Source organism: Corythoichthys intestinalis, chromosome 12 (genome assembly GCF_030265065.1).
Source record: "Corythoichthys intestinalis isolate RoL2023-P3 chromosome 12, ASM3026506v1, whole genome shotgun sequence".
Classification (NCBI taxonomy): domain Eukaryota; kingdom Metazoa; phylum Chordata; class Actinopteri; order Syngnathiformes; family Syngnathidae; genus Corythoichthys; species Corythoichthys intestinalis.
Window position 1 is genome coordinate 15,027,539 of NC_080406.1, and position 20,429 is coordinate 15,047,967.

Below are 20,429 nucleotides of genomic sequence, written 5' to 3' on the forward strand. Positions count from 1 at the left end.
ACCACAGTTGTAGTTTCAAGAGCAACTTTTACCTGCTGGAAGCCCAGGTAGTCCTTGATGGTGGGCGACGTGTAGAACACGGACCCCTCAGACGTGACCACCAACACAAAGCCATTCAGCGCCTGTGACGTGAACAGTTAGAACTTAAAAGACATTTCCTGATGTGGATGTAATTTGTCACATCTACAGTTTATACAGTAATTCGTTCTTTATAAAGATGATGCTCGGTTCTGACTGTCAAAAAAGACATTTCTTGATCAGTGTTAATTTTGGCAGCCTTTTTAATTTTCATCTCAGTCTTTTGGATGATAATACTTAGCCTAAGTCATATTTCAGTCATTTCAAAATGTGTCTTCGTCTAGTTTTTGTTGATGAAAATCTGACAAATTTCGTCTAGTTTTAGTTGACATTTACTTCATATTTTCATCTGTAAAATTCAAAAGTTTCATTACAAAATAAATAAACAAAGAAAGGTGTCGAAGTTCCAACTATTTCGAATGAACGTTGACAGACGAACACATACTGTAGTATCTACAAATCTATCATGTGATAATACTTATTTTTTTCAATGAATAATACCCACCTGGACGCCATGAACACCATGTAAAAAAAGTTGTCCGAGAGGTTAAGAGGACGCTCGCCGTTAGCAATACCCTAACGTTAACTCAAACGTGACTGCTATGCTAACACTACAAGTTGTGTGTGATAATTACTCAGCACAGACCTTTAAAGGCTAAACATTGCATAATTTTCTTTTTCCAAGATAAGAAGACAAATCTTACCATGTGTCTCAAAACAAGCAATGAGGAGACTGGAGAGGACACTAGTGGGTGAGTTGGGGGGGGGGGGCATGTCACATGAGTGACACAACCAGATGCTGCTACGATGCGGGCTAACTACACATAAAATGTCACACATTGTGAAGATGTGATAGAAACTATGGTGCATTTTTGTCTCGTTCTCGTTTCGCCTAAGAAAACTGGCATTTGTGTCGTCACATTTTAGTCTCCCAAAACACGTTTTTAGGTCGTTGTCGTCTCGTCATCATTATGAAAAAATTGTTTGTCGACGAAATATTTTCGTTGTAGTCATTGTTGACAAAAACAACACTGTTCCTGATGTGGATACGTGTGTCACATCTACAGTTTATACAGTAATTTGTTCTTTACGAAGACAATGCTCTGTTTTGACTGACACTTTTAAAGGGAACCTTGGACTTAAAGACTTGTAGGCTCTAATAAGCCACAATTGTTCTCTTTTACTAAAATATGTTATTAGAAACACATATAATTTTGCAGCAGCACGGTGGCTAAGTGCTTAGCACGTCCGCCTCACAGTTCTGAGATTAAGGGTTTAATCCCGGCCGTGCCTGCATGGGTTTTCTCCGGGAACTCCAGTTGCAGTTGCAGTTCCAGTTAAACCCGCATGGTAGGCTGATTGAACACTCTAAATTGTCTGTAAGTATGAGTGTGTGCGTGAATGGTTGTATGTCTCCTTGTGCCCTGCGATTGGCTAGCAACCAGTTCAGGGTGTACCCTGCCCACTGCCCGTAGTTAGCTGGGATAGGCTCCAGCACCGCCGCGAAATTGACTTAAAAATCTATAATATTTAGTACATATTTTGACCTATGAATGGCACCACGCTGGGGTTGATGACGCTGTTGGACTGGACTGGGGGAATACCTGTGCAAAAGCAAGCAAAGCTAGTATGATGACTGGCATGATTTTGTCACATTCTGCTGCTGGTCAGATTCATCCTATTTCAGCTCATCAGCACTGTCTTTAAACCAATCCTAGGCGGCTTGCCCAGATATTGACTTGCTGCCATTTGACAGGTTGTATATCCCTTCGTTGCTAGTTGCATCATTACCTTGTTTTTTTTTTTTGTTTGTCTGCCTCTCACTGTGGTTTTCCCTCGTTTATTTTTATTTTTTAATTGATCCCGACCTACTTTCACGGACCCTTTTTGTGTTTTTTTGTGTGTTGAATAAACCCTTTCACGCAATCGCTATGTTGTTGTCTGCTTGCTGTCTGAAGTGAGCATTGTCTAATTCCGTGATCAAGCCAGCCGCACTTTCTTTTTAGTAGCATTTCCTTTTCAGGTTTTACCGCACAGACAGACTAAACATGTGGGTTGCTATTGTCTCTAAAGTCACGAGGAAGTATATTCCTGTGGTCTACGCGCTCGCCTGTCATACAGAAAACGCTGGTTCGCATTCTGCCGGAGACCTTTATTTAATTGCTTTTGCTGCTCGTTTTGTGAAATATTGACAGTCCTGTCCTGCTCATCACTTTTCCGATTGGGTTCAAATTGGAAGGGCAGAACCGACAACATGTTTATGTAGCTAGCGAATGACACTGGAACAGTGTTGTTTTCGTCAACGATGACGACAACGAAAACATTTCGTTAACGAACATTTTTTTCATGGCGATGACATCATGAAGACGCGCCGAAAACGCGTCTTGGATGACTCTAACGTGACGAAAGATTGCCAACTTACGTCCGACGAGATGACAACGACATGAAAATGTGCCATCTTACCCGATATATGTTCACAATGCGTGACATTTGATAGTTGTGCACGTAGGTTTTTTTCTTTTTTTGGTGCTGTCAGACTGCTTTCGAGCCATCATTCTCGTAATTTGCGCACAAAAATTTTGAGTATCCGTCAACCAATACTTCAATTTTTTCAGTTTTCGTTAACTAAAACTAGACTAAAACTTGTTTGAATATTCATCGACTAAAACTAACACATTTTGAAATGACTAAAATATGACTAAGACTAATAAGTATTTTCGTCCAAAAGACCGAAACTAAAATTAAAATGGCTGCCAAAAACAACACTGCACTGGAAGTACGGCAGCGCTGCCCAGTGACATCACCACCCAGAGTGCATTGCATCGTCAACAACAATGGCGACCTACTAGTTAAACTAATTTCTCAATTTTTATAAAAATGAAAACATTAAGAGGGGTTTGAATATCAATTTTTTAAAAAACTCATACTAACATTTTTTAAGAACTACAAGTCTTTCTGTTCGTGGTTCCCCTTAAAGAATTTTTTTTTTTTTTTTTTTGCTAAATAAGGTAATCATAATATGAAAATAGTGTAATATAGTTTGTAGTGAGAGAAGGTTTGATATACTGCACAGCTGTATTTAAGTAGAGCTGTATTGGTCTTTATTAGTTTAGAGTTACACACAAGTATACTCTAAGAGCACATACATTTTCAAAGGCTGCATTAAAAAGTTTCCCAGCAAAATTGCTGTCAGTTACCTGGAGCAGCAGGTCTGCCTCAGAAAAGCCTTTGGTGAGCAAGTTGTTGCTAGTGGTTCCATTGTCTCCTGTAAATCCATTGCTGGTGCTGTTCTTTACTGTCGCTGAAAGAGCAGTAAGGGTAAAAGTAAAAAATGGGCTATACAGAAAGTCCTTAGTATATATTTTCCTTTTTTTTCTCGACTTAACTAGAGTTTCTGAGTTAGGAAGATGTTTGACTGCTTGTGTAGCACTGATTATCCACTCAGTGTCAAGAGAAAAAAAATGTGTCTTGGCTTGTTTGAGGAAAAAAAATCTTGTGTTTCAATCCTATTTTTCCTTACTTTAAAAACGGCGCCAATCACATTAAAACTGATTGCGAACAAGTTTTGACTCCAAACCTTGTTCCAGTGCACATGTTGCAACGCTTTTATTTTTGCACATTGAGTCCAGTGTCTTTGGCATGTTGTACCACTATTGTGAAATATGCGCACCACTGTTATGGGTGGTGCTGCTTATCTGTTCACTTGAGGCACTTCCCATCAGGCTGCATTTCAAAAGACTATTGTACCTCACAGAAAACACAGAGCTCATTTTGTTCATTACCGCTACCAAGCACAATGCTTTCTGTTTAGATAACTATTTGTTCTAAATAAACATTTTTTACAGAACCCTGAATAAGGCTAATGGGGCAAGGAAGTGCAGATAAATGATTTCAACAACATTTTTTAAATACTCCACTTGCCTGAGCGCCACGTGAGGACAGTCATTTACTAAACCCAGTAGATGGAGCTGTGGTTAAATATAATCAGCATTTAGCACTGAGCTTGCAATGCAAATTAGCGCCACCGACCGGACATGTATGACAGTGCATGGTGCAGTACAGAGTCAGTACACGAGAAAAACAGGAATTGAGGGTACTTTTAATAGATCAAATGTATTCCTTGACGTTGAGATGGGGTGCGAGTGTGTGGTGTGATTAATTTAGTGGGGAGGTTAAGTCATTGAACTAGTGCAGGAATGTCAAACTCCTTTTGGTTTGTGAGCCACATTCATACCAATAAGAGCCTGACCAGTACAATTTTTGGCCAAATAAGTTATAAATAACAACATTTCATTTTTTCCACCCATTTTACATATTAAAAAAAATAACATATACAATATTCATGTAAATAAATATTCACTTTGCAATTTTAATTCAGAAGTATGAATCAGTGTTTTCATTTAGATATGTAGTATGCAGTGTTGTTAATTTTACTGAAAAAAAGAAATTAATTATAGTTACAAATTACTTCTCCCAAAAAGTAACTGCGTTAGTAACTCAATTACCTGAATGTAAGAGTAATTAGTTACTTGGCAAAGTAATTGGTGATAATTACTTCTTTTTTTTCCCCCCCTCAAAAAACAAAAAAAAAAAACAAAAAACAAAACATTGGCCACACTATGTGAAGTTTTTTGTGAAGGTTTTTGGTACAATTGGCCCGAGCCCAATTCTTTACCCTAATTTACTCTTTACCCTGGATCAACTGTTAAAAGTTGTTAGAATTGCTCCCATTATTGCATTAGTTCCCTTCTCTCTACTTTCGACATATGAAAGTTTTAAAACTGTTTCATCATTTAAAGATGGATTCAAGTCAAGATTTTGCCGATTTAGAAGTATTTTATATAAAAAGTTACTTAGGTTCGCTAGGAAGGTTCTCTACAACAGAGCCGTCCTAAAAAGTCTACTGCTTCAAGATGGCGGCTGTCTACATTTAGTGCCATGTCTGTCATTTTGCATCTAGTTATATCTATATACTGTACATGTGATATCTACCATGTCTACCATATCTACCATAACATGCGGGCGTAGTTTGTAGGCTATCGGCTACAACATGTATTATTGGAGCTACCTAGCATCGCGTCTGCTCGGCTTCACAACTTTCTTGCCTCTCCCCACTCCTGCTCTGCTCTGTCGTCTCGGTGAGTCCGTCTCCCTCAGACTTTTCGACCAATATAGTAACGCATAGTAATGCATGCCTTTCCGTCCTCAGTAACGGTAACGGCGTTGCCAAGATGAGAAAAGTAATTAATTAGATTACCCACTACTGAAAAAAATAACGCCGTTAGTAACGCCGTTATATTGTAACGCCGTTATTAGAAACACTGGTAGTATGTGCAACTAACAGATTTTAGTGGATCGCCGTTATTGAACAAATTACTCCTTCCATCCATGATCACTTCATCTTATTCTCACAACAGAACGTGTAATGTAGAAATGATTTCCACATCCGTTGTGAAAGAGAAAAGACGGCATCCCTTGTATCAGCAATAGGCCTGTCGCCATAAAATGTTTTAGTAGGCAATATATATTGTCTCATAAATTATTGCAAAATGCGATATTATTGCCTGGTTTTTTTTAACCTTTTCAATCACGAATAAACTGACAATACATCTAAATAAATCACCTATTGAAATGCAATAAATTGTTATTCTTAAATAAACCACAAACTATATAAAAAATTATAAATATTAAAAAAAATAAACAATGCATAATGAGTCATTTTAAAGTTAGGTGAGAAACCCAGTCATTTTTGTTGTTACATCATATTATCATTGCCGATCACATTTTTCATAGTGGGTGTCATTTTAAATTTTATCTTAGTGTAGAATCTGAAGTATATATGATTAACTCCAGAAATCTGAACCTGACATGCTTTTATTTTGAAATGTTCACCAGAAGTACATTTGCTAAACCTCTAACCGTAAGCTTTACACTCAGTATAAAGAAACGAAAACAAAATGCACTTCTTTTTCGTCATGCATGTTGTATCAGTAACAGATTTTTTTTTTTTTTTTGCACTTGCAAATTTTGAAATCCAGCGAGGTTTCATGTTTGATGTGTCACCTTTTAACAGCAACTTTGCGTTGTGGAGAAGACTCAATGTTTTATAACAGACTAAAGTGGTTAGTACATAGTCTTTTATCCATTAGTCTCAATGTAGCAATGGTAACATTTTATAATGTGTAATATAGAAGTATTTCCTTATTTTGTATGCCTGAAGTTTAATTCCACGGCGTGTTGATGGCCAATAAACATCTGTGAAAGCTACTGGAGTGTCATATGTAATCAACACGGCCATGTGCCGAGTGCACGCAGCACATGCATGCACATATGTATGCACACACGCACGCGGCGATAAATCACAGCTAGGAAAATTACCGCCCTCATTTTTATATACCATGCGATAATTTGACTTACTGCATATCGCGACATGCTTAATCAGGAATGCAAGCTTATTCCTTATGGCCTTTGCCAATTGTTCCGTCAAATCGCCTTGGTGTCTCTTTCCATCCAGGCTATTGATACAGTTGAGAGGAGGCTTGTTGCTGTAAACTGTGCACTTTATTTTTTTATTATTGTATACATATATGATTTGTCTATTGTGTTGAATTTGAACTAATGCATTTTACTTCTTCCTTTAGTTATTGTCTATACCTACATTTAATTAATTGTTTTCACAGCTTCTGTACATTAGGGCTGTCAAACGATTAAAATTTTTAATCGAGTTAATCACAACTTAAAAATTAATTAATCGTAATTAATTGCAATTCAAACCATTTCTAAAATATGCCATATTTTTCTGTAAACTATTGTTGAAATGGAAAGACAAGACAGATGTATACATTCAACATACTGTACATAAGTACTGTATTTGTTTATTATAACAATAAATCCACAAGATGTCGGAAAGAAAGACTTGTAATTCTTAAAAGATAAATGTAAGTTATAATAATTTTGATAGTTTGTATATTGTGACTAAATATTGCCATCTAGTGTATTTGTTGAGCTAAACGAAATGTTTGAACAGTTTGACCAACGTCTGAGTATTATTTTGCATAGCTATTTTGATGTGGAATGCCAATTCTCTTTGCATTGAGCGCTTTTCTTTTGGTGAACATTTTTTTTTTTTAAGATAGGAATATTGTTTTTGTTGTGCTTTCACTAAATGATACTGTAGCGACTTAACTGTTCTTAACTGCCCAAATGCATGATGGGAAGGTGGGCAACCATGACTGTCAGTGGTGGGTGCAAATGGTATATCTTGGTTTATGTGTTGTGTTCAATACAGGGTGTTAAGAATGAGATCCTCTCCTATCATTCTTCCCCACATCGCTCGCCACAATAGTTGTAATTGTTGTGGAAGAGATGCCAAAGCTTATACCAATAAATAGCACGGCTCCAATGAATGCCTGTATCCACTCCACTCGCTTGTCTCTGCCTCTTAGCTCTGAATATACATAAAACGGCGCCTTTGTACTCTGTCCGCGGCAATGCGTGAGTGGATCGTTCCGCGCACGCATTAAATGCGTTAAATATTTTAACGTGATTAATTTAAAAAATTAATTACCGCCCGTTAACGAGATCATTTTGACAGCCCTAATGTTGATATGTTAGTATGCCGTACTACGCTGCTGCAAAATAGTATGGAGTGCGGTGTCTGTGGATTTGCCGCATCTAATGCAAGCCACATGTGTATGACCTGCTGTGATAACTTCGACTTGACTGATCACACTCTGCAAATTAAAATGGCAACTTTCCATACTTAAAGTGCAGCTGTCCCCATTGTAATGAACTAATGCGTGCCTATGAGGCTGGACAACCTCCTGGAAGGCCATTTTCTGTCTACAGGCTGTATAGTTGACACCCCTGAAAAAGTGTTTAGAGCAGTATACTGTATCTTAACCTTGCTGATGGTACCCAACCCCATGAGTTTCGCAGGTGCATTCACCGAACCCTTCAGAATTTCACAATAAAGCCATTTTTTCAAGAATTCGAAACCTAACAAGTTAACATCTAAGCGAATTTCTTCCAGATTTCAAATTTACTACAAATAATTTTGCCTTCTGCCGTAGATTTTCACGTTGGTAAATGAAACTCATTTCCTTTCACACTGTTCCTTTTTTTTTTTGTTTTCATGTCTACATTCTCATTTTATTGTCAAATCCTTAAATCACATACTATTTTCATGACGTAAAATGATGCAATTTAAAAAACAAAAAAAAACAGCAGGTCAAGCTGTCTGTAGGTTATACTTCCTCATACCAAGTGCCAGTCAATCTTCCACTGAGCAAATCGATTTTTCTTCTCATTAGATAGAGGGCTAGCAGTTGAAAGAAATTGAATAAAGCCTGTAAATTGAGGGCACATCAGTCCAAAACCTGGTCTAAAACACCACGTTGCCTACATTTAGTCAGCGTACAAATTAGGGCTCTGTGTTTCTTAACCTTCACCTGATCGAACCCCAGTTAAGAACCACTGGTTTAGAGCTTTTGACTTTTGTTTGTTTAGCACCACCATAAGTGAGGCCATCTCATCATCTCACTGGCGGCGTCTATTTAAAATGGCTCAATGCACAGAAATAAAACAATCCTTTCTGCATCCGTGTGGATTTATTGTTTTCCTTCCGTAATCAATCGCCTATGTGAGAACTTCCCCTGATGAGGAAACATCACAGGAAGTGTTTTTTCACAAAACGGTAACTCATCGGGAAGGAAGGAGACTGCCCTCCTCTGAAAATAAAGTTGTATTGCAGTCCATAGAAGAAACAACAAGTGATAATGTCATCAGAAACAAGGAGTATACCATTTTCAAACTCATCCCAAAAACTCAATAAAGAATGACAGCTCCTTTTTATAACTGGAAAACCAACCAAAAGTTCCTCTACTGACAGCCATTACCCCCCACCCCCCTCATTCAGACCTCGCGTGAGTAAGAGGGCCTCTCAGGGGCCTCCTGTTTGTTTTCATTTGAGTTTTCTTCCCCAGCGGTGAACCTTCTATTCCAATCTCTTTCCATTATTAACCCGCTTGACAGTTTCTGGTGCTGCTCTGCGTAAACATTCAACAGGAATTCCTTGCAAGATGGGCTTGATGCCTCATGGATCTCTGCCAACATCTCTCGCCGACAATAATTTGTTTTAATTGATCATTTCCTACTTTTTGGGTCATAGGAAACACTAGTCAAGAGTTTAAGCCGTGTTTGATTTGTTAACTTGACAACCTAGAAGATTTGAACAATGTAATCACAAATTCTCTGCCTTTTTTACCTCTCTTCTTCGTTCCAATTCTGCAAGAGGGTATAGAATGAACGCATACATGTATGTTTTGATGACTAATTTTTACTGTTGCATTATCTGATCAGTACTGAATCACAAATGCGCCACAAGGGCAATTTCAACAAAATACATAAATGAGATTTTAAACCTGATATATCTCTGATAAAAATGTTAGGTTTAAATGTTCAACTGTCATGAGGAAAACACGCATGAGCGGAATTACGTCTTTTTGGAGAGGCTCTTACCAACAGTCAGGTAAGAGAAGCTGCCACACGCCGGCCCAAAACAGCCCTCAACTATTAGATCACATGATCAAGCAGGAACAAGTGTCAAATTTCAGTGAGCCTAAATGGCTGCTCATTGCTCAACACCTTTTAACTTAAACATTGAGACATAATAGCGTAAAATCAGTTAATTTGTTAAGCACAATAATGTGAAAAAATACAGTGACTGAGGACGTTTAATGTTTTGTGATCATTAAATACCTTGACTGTCTACACAGTACATACAGTGGGGCAAATAAGTATTTAGTCAACCACCTATTGTGCAAGATCTCCTACTTGAAAAGATTAGAGAGGCCTGTAATTGTCAACATGGGTAAACCTCAACCATGAGAGACAGAATGTGGAAAAAACTAGAAAATCACATTGTTTGATTTTTAAAGAATTTATTTCCAAATTAGTGTGGAATTAAGTATTTGGTCACCTACAAACAAGCAAGATTTCTGGCTGTCAAAGAGGTCTAACTTCTTCTTACGAGGTCTAACGAGGCTCCACTCGTTACCTGTATTAATGGCACCTGTTTTAACTCATTATCGGTATAAAAGACACCTGTCCACAACCTCAGTCAGTCACACTCCAAACTCCACTATGGCCAACACCAAAGAGCTGTCGAAGGACACCAGAGACAAAATTGTAGACCTGCACCAGGCTGGGAAGACTGAATCCGCAATAGGTAAAACGCTTGGTGTAAAGAAATCAACTGTGGGAGCAATTACTAGAAAATGGAAGACATACAAGACCACTGATAATCTCCCTCGATCTGGGGTTCCATGCAAGATCTCACCCCGTGGCGTCAAAATGACCTAGTGAATGACCTACAGAAAGCTGGGACCACAGTAACAAAGGCTACTATCAGTAACACAATGCGCTGCCAGGGACTAAAATCCTGCACTGCCAGACGTGTCCCCCTGCTGAAGCCAGTGCACGTTCAGGCCCGTCTGCGGTTTGCTAGAGAGCATTTAGATGATCCAGAAGAGGACTAGGAGAATGTGTTATGGTCAGATGAAACCAAAATAGAACTTTCACAGGTTCTCGTGTTTGGAGGAGAAAGAATCCTGAATTGCATCCGAAGAACACCATACCCACTGTGAAGCATGGGGGTGGAAACATCATGCTTTGGGGGCTGTTTTTCTGCAAAGGGACCAGGACAACTGATTTGTGTAAAGGAAAGAATTAATGGGGCCATATATCGAGAGATTTTGAGTGAAAATCTCCTTCCATCAGCAAGGGGATTGAAGATAAGACGTGGCTGGGTCTTTCAGCATGACAATGATCCCAAACACACAGCCAGGGCAACAAAGGAGTGGCTTTGTAAGAAGCATTTCAAGGTCCTGGAGTGGCCTAGCCAGTTTCCAGATCTCAACCCCATAGAAAATTTGTGGAGAGAGTTGAAAGTCCGTGTTGCCCAACGACAGCCCCAAAACATCACTGCTCTAGAGATCTGCATGTATGAATGGGCCAAAATACTAGCAACAGTGTGTGAAAAGCTTGTGAAGAGTTACAGAAAACGTTTCGCCTCCGTTATTGCCAACAAAGGGTACATAACTAAGTATTGAGATGAACTTTTGGTATGACCAAATACTTATTTTCCACCATGATTTGCAAATAAATTCTTCAAAAATCAAACTGTGATTTTCTGAAAACAGTAACGTAAGCTGCTGTTGGGTGTTTGCTGCGGGCAGGGATATCTTTGGACAGTTTTTTAACAGGGAAAAGGCCACCTGCTGAGTCAGAAGATGGGGCTACATCCACGCTCATTCTGCATAATATGTGAATAAAAGCTAGCAAACGAGGCAACAAAAGCGAATGCACTGAGAGCATCATACCTCGTGGCGAACTGTAAAGCCAAGAAACCTTTCACGATTGGAGAAGAATTCATTATGATGCGACCAAGGATATTTGCTGTCAAGTTTTAGGAGAAGCCGCTGTTAAGAAAGGTTGATTCAACTTATAGTGAGTTACATTTTCCCTGCACTTAATGCTCATTTTTAGCACCATCGTGTTATTTTATATTTACTGAAATTTTCTGCCACACATTGGCGGTCTGTGAATAAAAGACCCACATCACACTGGTCTGTGGTGCAAAAAAAGTTTAGGGACCACTGCGCTAGGGGACACAATGACATTTTTTTCAGTATTCCGCTATTGCTTGTGCAACGTCTTCTTTGAAGTGCGAGAGAACACCAAAAGGAAATGATCACAAATGCTGTCGACTTGCTGTCAAAGCCAGACCTAGCGCAGCAAATCTTTCAAACAGACTTCTACTGTTTGTTCTCTTTTTAAAAACAATTACTATTCATGACAATACACCATGTACTATTTTTCACAAAAAACGGCAGTTATCGTGACTGCATGCCATGATTGTTTGTCCAGCCAGTCATGCCGAAATTAACAGTCCAACTGTGAACGTACTTTTCTCAACTTTTAGTTCAATAAGCTGATCGAAGTCAACCTAATTTTTGAGCGCCACTCCTCCACGCCCCCCAAAAAAGTGCTGATTCTGGTAGGGATGTCCTGATTGCATATTTTTGCACTCGAGTCCGAGTCGCCTCATTTTGAGAATCTGCAGTCCCAATCCAATACTTAAAAAAAAGTTTACTTTTTGTTTTTATTTGAACAAAAGTTCCAAACATGTTTCCAAGAGTGTTGCAGAGTATAATACGTATAGGCAAGGCAAGGCAAGGCAAGGCAAATTTATTTATATAGCACAATTCAACACAAGGCAATTCAAAGTGCTTTACATCACATGAAGATCATAAAAATCACATTTAAATCAACACAACGTAGAAACGAAGACAAAAGATCGCATTTAATCACAGAATAAAAATAAATAAAATAAAAATAAAACAAAAACTACTACTACAAATAATAATTGAAATCAGCAATGGAGATAAAAACAAGAGGAATAGAAAGCAGGTAGATTGAAATATATAGACAGTTATAGATATGCAGTGCTAAACAAAAGCGTTTTTAGCCCTGATTTAAAAGAGCTAACAGTTTGAGCATACTTCAGACGTTCGGGTAACTTGTTCCAGAGGTGAGGAGCATAATAACTAAATGCTGCCTCACCCTGCTTGGTTCTTGTTCTTGGAACATGCGGAAGACCGGTTCCAGACGACCTTAGGGGTCTAGATGTCTCATAGGACTCTAGCAAGTCAAGCATGTATTTTGGTCCAAGGCCATTAAGTGTTTTGTAGACGAGCAGTAGTATTTTATAGTCTATCCTTTGACTTACTGGAAGCCAGTGTAGCGATTTCAAAACTGGTGTAATGTGGTCCAGCTTATATACTATATAAGCTATATAATATATATACTTTGTATCTTTTGGCAATGCTATTGTATTTCTGTATTATTTTGTTACTTTTCAGTCCTTAAAAAGTAAAAAATTTATTAATTTGGTGTGAATGATATTGGAAAAAAATTATCGTTGTGATAAAGTATATTACCAAGGCTCCACACTAACTTTTGACATTGGTTGCACTGGTGCATCTAACTTTTTCTTCAGGTGCACCAGCACAAAAAGTAGGCGCACCCACATTTTTCATTGTATCACCTTTAACGCCATACTTTTAATCTGTCTCCATAAAATTCATATAATTCATTCATCTTCTGAACCGCTTATCCTCATGAGGGTCGCGGGGGTGCTGGAGCCTATCACAGCTAACTCACCCTGAACAGGTTGCCAGCCAGTCGGAGGGAACATATAGACACACAACCATTCACGCACACACTCACACTTACGGAAAATTTGCGGAAAATTTGGAGTGTTCAATCACCATACCCTGCACTTTGTTTGGGATGTGAAAAGAACCCGGAGAAAACCCACGCAGGCATGGGGAGAACATTCAAACTCCACACAAGAAGGCCAGAGCCGGATTGAACCCACGATCCCAGAACTGTGAGGTGAACGTGCTAGCCACTGTCCAACCATTGCCGCCTTCCTAATGTGATTTATTATTAAACAAAGATAATGTAGACAAATGCTTGTCTTTATTAAAAGTTTCATTGAGTGAGTCCACTCAAATGCGCTCATGCTTTGATGCTCACGCTGCCGAGAACAGCCTCTCGACAACAAAGATTGACTATGATTAACGTATTTGCGCCTTTGATTGTAGAGCTACTGAGCCTTCTATCGCCAGATCAACGCTACAAACCTGTAAATCATTGTTAACTAGGAGTGGGAACCTCTTGGTACCTCATGATACGATACGATTTGGGATACAAAGCTCATGATAACGATGATCTGACGATACGACGATTATCGATACATTGGTCAGGAAATTATTCTAAGATATTCTACAAACAACTAATGAACAGAAAAACAAGCTTCTGCTGTGAATTGGAATGATTTTATCACTTGTAGACGTCCAATCCATTTGAACATTCGTTCATTCGCTGCCATCCCTCCCACTTCAAACGGATGGAACATCTATGGCCGTCAGTGTCAGCCAATGCCAGGTAATGAGGTAATTTTGGGCCATTTAAGGTCATTTACCTGTTGATTTTTAGTTACTTCCTGTTGATTATGGGGTATTTTATGAGTCACTTCCTGTTTATTTTGAGTGACAGAACAGGAAGTGACCTGGGAATCACCTGAATCAATAGGCAGTGACTCAAACTCAACAGGAATGACCTGTAAATGCCCCAAAATGAACAGCAAGTGACCTGTAAATGCCCTGAAAATCGGAAAGAATAATTGTAAATGCTCTGGTTTCGAATGAACAAACGTTCCCTGTCTAAATGATTGGGCGTCGAGCACCATCAATGCAGCCCTATAGTTAACCGAAACACTATTATGGTGTAAGATTTTGGTAGCAACTTGTTGGTTCCCTTTTTTTTTTCTTTCTAAACAGTGACACCTTTTTAAAACGATATCTCGATTCTTGGCAGGAGCATATCGATAACCTTTTGGGATACAAAGTATCACGATATATCACCATTTCGATATATTGTCACTCTCCTATTGTTAACGTTAACTGATTCACTCCCAGCCATTTTCACCGGAGCAAGGCCCTTCGCTCCCAGCCGTTTTACTGGATTTGGACTGATTTTGCAAGGCCCACAGAGAATTCTGTTCTAGAATTAGCATTAGAAAATAGCTTAGTTTGAGCAATTTTCCCATTTCTGATGAAAAAACAGAGAAATTGAGTTTTTTGTAAAAGCATACATTTCAAACATAACTTTGACTTTAAAACAGCTATTTTTCACTTTTGTGACACCCCAAACATTTGAATAATGTTTTCGTTCCACAAAATAACATAAACAACAAGACAAATAGAGCTTTTGATCGCAAAGTAACAATTTATTTACACATAACTATTGAACTGTTGCGCACATTACAACGGGGAAGGCTCTCGGCTGCTCCCGGTTGAACGTGGTGGCTCCCAGTAATCAGATCAGTCCATTTCAAGATCGGTCTCACTTTTTTCATCATCGTCATCGTTGGTTTCAACCTCAAGGTCAGGTGTAACGCAACGTGAGCTCCGCAGAACGCGTGTGGAACTTGACGCTGTTGTGGCCGTCACCGTCTGTCTCATCAAGATAGATTTTTTTTTTAATCCTTCTTTGACGATGGTTTCGTTTTCTTTTCAAAACACTCCTCCAGGGTCGTTTGCCTTTTTTGCCTGATCGGTCTCCACATTTTCCTCAAATTCTCACGCGTCACAAGATCCCTCCAACTTCCGTTTCCTGACTATTTTTCTTCACTTCCTTTCTTAGCCCGAGATGAGTTCTTACAAAATGCGCTACTGCCCTCCAGTGGCCAGTTTTATTGCTTTAAAATGAGTTTTGAGTATAGACCCTACTCACCTACGTCACAAAATGGGCGTGTCGCTGTTTCCGGCCGCCATATTGTACCTCTTTTTCAGACCTATTCTCATTGTTTTCTATTAGTCGAGCAAGTTATAGAGCAATTCATGGAAGCCCCGGTGTTATCTGACGCTGTAAACTCATTGGATCCGTTGCATAAAAGGCGTTACGTGGAAAAGCTTCAGTTTATCCATTCGCCAGATCCGTATTTGATGCCTAAATCGATGTTTTTCGACCCGCTGGCTTCGCCTGACATCTGATACCCACACAAAATCAGCCTATTCTCACGAAAGTTTGAAAAACTTTAAGAGCTTGGAGGCTTATAAATGCTACGTTGCTGGTTAGGTGAAACACGTCCTCGTACACGAAAGTTCGGCAGGAATCTTGTGCTCGGAAGGTGAGTTACGAAATTTTCAATTGAAAATCTTTTGTTCTTGCTAACATCCACTGTCAAGTCTAATGTATTTCATGTCATTTGTCAATGGAGCTAGGGCTTTTAATGTTTATATGGTTTAGCGATAGCACTAACTACATACATATGTGTATGTTGTCGGCGATTAGCCTAGCAATGATCTTAATTGTGGTTGTCAGCCCGAAACCCTCTAAATATATATTAAATGCATCTTACCAGATATAAAATGACTACTACATAATCTGTGGTAGTCGTTTGGAGCCCAGTTGTCTCGTCGAATTGCAGCAGTCAATCGCGGCCTCCTCTTCGTGTCTCTCGGAATACGGTAAAAATTCAAGTCTCTCCGTCTATCTTCTCTGTTTTTGCAACCGACCGCCACACACGACTTCACCATTTTGAGTATTAATGTTGACGAGCAGTAAAACGTGCAATAATAGGAAGAATTTACGAAGCGCTAATGCATTTCTATGGCGAGTATGCGGACATCATGGCGCGGGGGCGTGGCTGTGACGTCACGTGAGTAGGGTCTATTGTGCATTGCAGTTTCGGTGCAACAGAACCTAGAGATGCCTTTTGCCCCCCCCCCACCCCCCCAAAAAAAAAAAAAACGTAAAAGACGTATAAATACGTTTTTGGCACACTGAAACAATTAAAAATATAAAGTATTTATACGTGTTTTGGGAGTAAATGAGTTAAGTGAGTCCACTCAAATGCACTCGTGCTTTGATGCCCACGCTGCCGAGAACAGCCTCTCGACAATGAAGATTGATTATGATTAACGCATTTGCGCCTTTGATCGTAGAGCTACTGAGCCTTCTATCGCCAGATCAAAGCTACAAACCTGTAAATCATTATTAACGTTAAGTACCAAACGCCAGCGGCGCCGGTGACCAGGAAAAGCAGCAGGTGGGAGGGTGGCTGGCTGTACGAGCATGAAGCAGAAAAATACTGCCAGGCTGATTACCATGAAATTTTATTGTGGCTAACTACTCTCAAATGTGGTTAGAGTATTCTTATCCTGTTTAGTCACATTGGCTGAGATGTTACATGACCCAGCGCCAACCCTGCATGTTTGTGTTTTAAGAACCCCAAAACGCTGATGTCATGTTAATGAATGGGCGAAAACAACACATTTTTGTTTGAATTCAGTTCAACAGTCCATCCCATATGCAACTTGTGCAGTCTTTTTTAGAGTGATACCATGTTTTCTGACACTGGGACAAAAGGAGAGTCAGAAAGGAAGAAGTGGGGAGGGACAGGGGGAGGAAATGCAGTCACAGCCTGGAGATCTGCCAGACTGTGAGGAAGTATAAAGCATGCCGGCAATGCAAAGGGGGATATTATCTTGATTTGAAAACATTTAGTTCCAGTTGATCCTGTACAGAGATTGCTGTTCTCACGCATATGTGCAAGGAAAGGGTGACAAATGGTAGACAGCCCTGTTACTGGTCAGTCACTCTAGAGAAATCCTCCCTTAAATCATTTGAAAAATCAACCACTTTATTTTTGGGACTTCCACGCAGGAAACATGCTTTTATTTTGGTGATTGAAAAACTGCCATGCAGAAGTTTCAAGGATGATACGAGGAAATTAGACTGGACTTTGACTTACAAATGATTCCTGTGATCCAGCTGTTGCTGAAGCAAGATTTGAAAAAACAAGTATTAAACGCAAGAACAAATTGATGGAAGTAACAGGCACAATTACTACGGTCTCGATTAATCCATTGCTATTTATTAGTAACTTAGGTCAGGGACAAAATACTGTTGTCTCTCCACTGAGTTAACAGAGAGTGGTAGGTTACTCTAACATGGACAATGGCAGAAAACAGCCTAAAATCCAAATGAAGTGCCTGCTTTGACCTCTCATAGATTTTAAAGTTACTGTCAGATATTACATTCAACAACAAAGAATATATAATTAAATAATGATATCAATATGAATTTACTGTCTTCACAATAATCAAAACTTGCCAGCTTGTTCTGCCTAAATGTACTTTATAGTAGGGGTGTGAGATTATATCGAAATAGTGATGCATCTTGATATTTTGTATCCCAAAAGGTTATCGATATTCTCCTGCCAAGAATTGATACATCAGTTTCAAAAAGTGTCATTGTTTGGGGGTAAAACAAAAAAAAGGAACCAACAGGTTGCTACCAAAATCTTCAACTAGTATAGTGTCCACGTTAGCTGATTGGCTATCATTGACGGTGCTAGATGTCCAATCCATTTTGAGAGTCAATGGTACTGAAACAGAGCATTCACAGCCAGTCTTCCCAGTTTTGGGGCATTTATAGGTAACTTCATGTTCATTTTAGGCATTTGCAGGAAACTTAGGCAACTTCCTGTTGATTTTGAGTCACTTGCTATTTATTTAGGGAATTTCCTTGGAGACATGGCACACTACTTGACAAACACATAAAAGGGATTATACTGTCTGAGGAATAATTACAGTAGAGGTGGGATTCTTGGGGTACCTAACGATTCCATTAAGTATACGATTCAGAGGCTATGATTCGATTAGAAATCGATTATTGATCCCCCCCAGAGGTTGCGCTAGACATTTTCGTTGTCTGTCATTTTGGCTGACAGGGTCATAAAAATCCGGTCATAGTCTATTTTTACCCGTCACTTAAATTTTTAAAATGATAATGATGACATATTCAATAGTATTTAGTTTTCATTCATTTTTAATTAATATTGTAACGCTTGCTTGGCGGCGAAAAATTAGACACGGAAGTCGTGGTATTTTTCTCCCTTTTTACTCTGCTTACCGCCAACAACTCCGCCCCCAAAGAAAAAGAGGCAACGATATAGACCCCAATAACCAACGTCACACAATGATCTTAATTGTGGTTGTCAGCCCAAAATCTTCTAAATATATATTAAATGCATCTTACCAGATATAAAATGACTACTACATAGTCTGTGGTGATCGTTTGGTGCCCAGATTTCTTGTCGAATTACAGCAGTCCATCTCGCGCTCATCTTCGGGTCTCTCAGAATACGGTAGAACTTCAAGTCTCTCCGTCTATCTTCTCTGTTACAGCAACCAACCGCCACACACGCCTTCACCATTTTGATTATTAATATTAACGAGCAGAAAAACACGCCGTAATAGGAGGCATGTACGTAGCGGTAATGTGTAAACATGACGAGCTGACACACAATATGGCGGCTCCAGTCAGGGGGGCGGAGTTGTGACGTCATGTGACGCTGGCACACCGGGTGCACCAATAAGAACCTCGCGTTGATGTGTCAATCACGGTGCCGCCGCCAGACCCCGGTGACGCTACAATATTCTAACAGAAGAGCCAACGACGTCATGCATTAAGAGAGACAATAGCTAATTAATATGCTAACTCGCCACCCTGTGGTCTGGGGTGTGAATTGCAACCTGTCAAAATGGCGGACGGACTTCAGTTTTTTCCGTCACCGTTTTAAAAAAACGGTCAACGACGGAAAATATCCGGTTAACGCGACCCCTGATCCCCCCCCCTCGCTATTAGCTGCTTTTAATGTTTTGTACATTAGTTACAAAAATTGGACAAAAATCCTCTCAGGGTTAAATAAACTACTATTTTTCTGTATCAAGTTAACAGTTCAAAACACTAAATAAAATACTCAAGTCCCCATTCTGTATCAGCAGCTTTAAACTATATTCAATTAAGGTTGTCAATCAACCATTAAAGTTGTTAAAATTGCTCCCGTTATTCCATAATTTGACTTATGTCTACTTTTGACATGTGAAAATTTTAAAACTGTTTCAGCACTTAAAGATAGATTCAAGTCAAGACTTTGCCGATTTAGGAGTATTTTAGATAAAAAAGTTAATTAGGTTTGTCCGAAAGGTTTGCTACAACAGCCTTCCAGAGAAGTCTACTGCTTTAAGATGGTGGATGTTAACCAACGCTGGCGAGTGTCATTTTGCATCTAGTTTTCTATCCATGTGCTAACACCGCCGGGTCTGTCATTTCTAGGGGTGCACGATATCCATTTTTTGAAACCGATACCGATAACTTCGTGCTCCTCACGGCCGATACCAATACGATAACCGATAATATATATATAATTTTTCCATGTATATTCACCAGAGTTTTTGAACACCTGTAGGTAAAAAATACTAGTGATTGATTCAGCATAGATTTGCCTTTGACCGAACCAGAATTTTCATGATTACATGAACGTTATTATAATGAACAATACAAAGACAAGAACAGTTTTGACTTCTAAAGTGCCCATATTATTTTTTTCAAATAAATATAATTTGAGTCAACCACAAATAATCAGTCAATATCATTGACGATGTGTTCCCCTGAACAATGAGCACTGATCTAAAGCAAACATAAACCCAACAGGTATTGTGCTTTGTCAGCAGATAAAACATTTGGTGCAACAGGAGAGGAGACTTTTGTCGTCTTGGTCCATGAAACAACTTTCTTAACCTGGCAATTATAGAACAGCAAGCCTATCAATAACCAAAAGGCCTCTCAAGAACTTGGAAACATAACACTGTTAAATGCAAACATTTGCTCATTGCCATAGTAAGGTTTATAACTCAGTGAAGGAAAAATAT

The 20,429-nt window shown here is 39.1% G+C and overlaps 1 protein-coding gene across 1 annotated transcript in view; it reads right to left on the reverse strand.

Moving 5' to 3' along the window:
• The window catches only part of LOC130926739 (aryl hydrocarbon receptor-like), a 68,757-nt gene that overhangs the window by 15,579 nt on the left and 32,749 nt on the right, over positions 1-20,429 (reverse strand). The window contains exons 3-4 of the mRNA XM_057851873.1: positions 3,276-3,379; positions 33-122 (exon numbers count right to left, since the gene is read on the reverse strand). Coding sequence (XP_057707856.1) covers positions 33-122; positions 3,276-3,379 — 194 coding nt within the window. The remainder of the gene's footprint in view (positions 1-32; positions 123-3,275; positions 3,380-20,429) is intronic.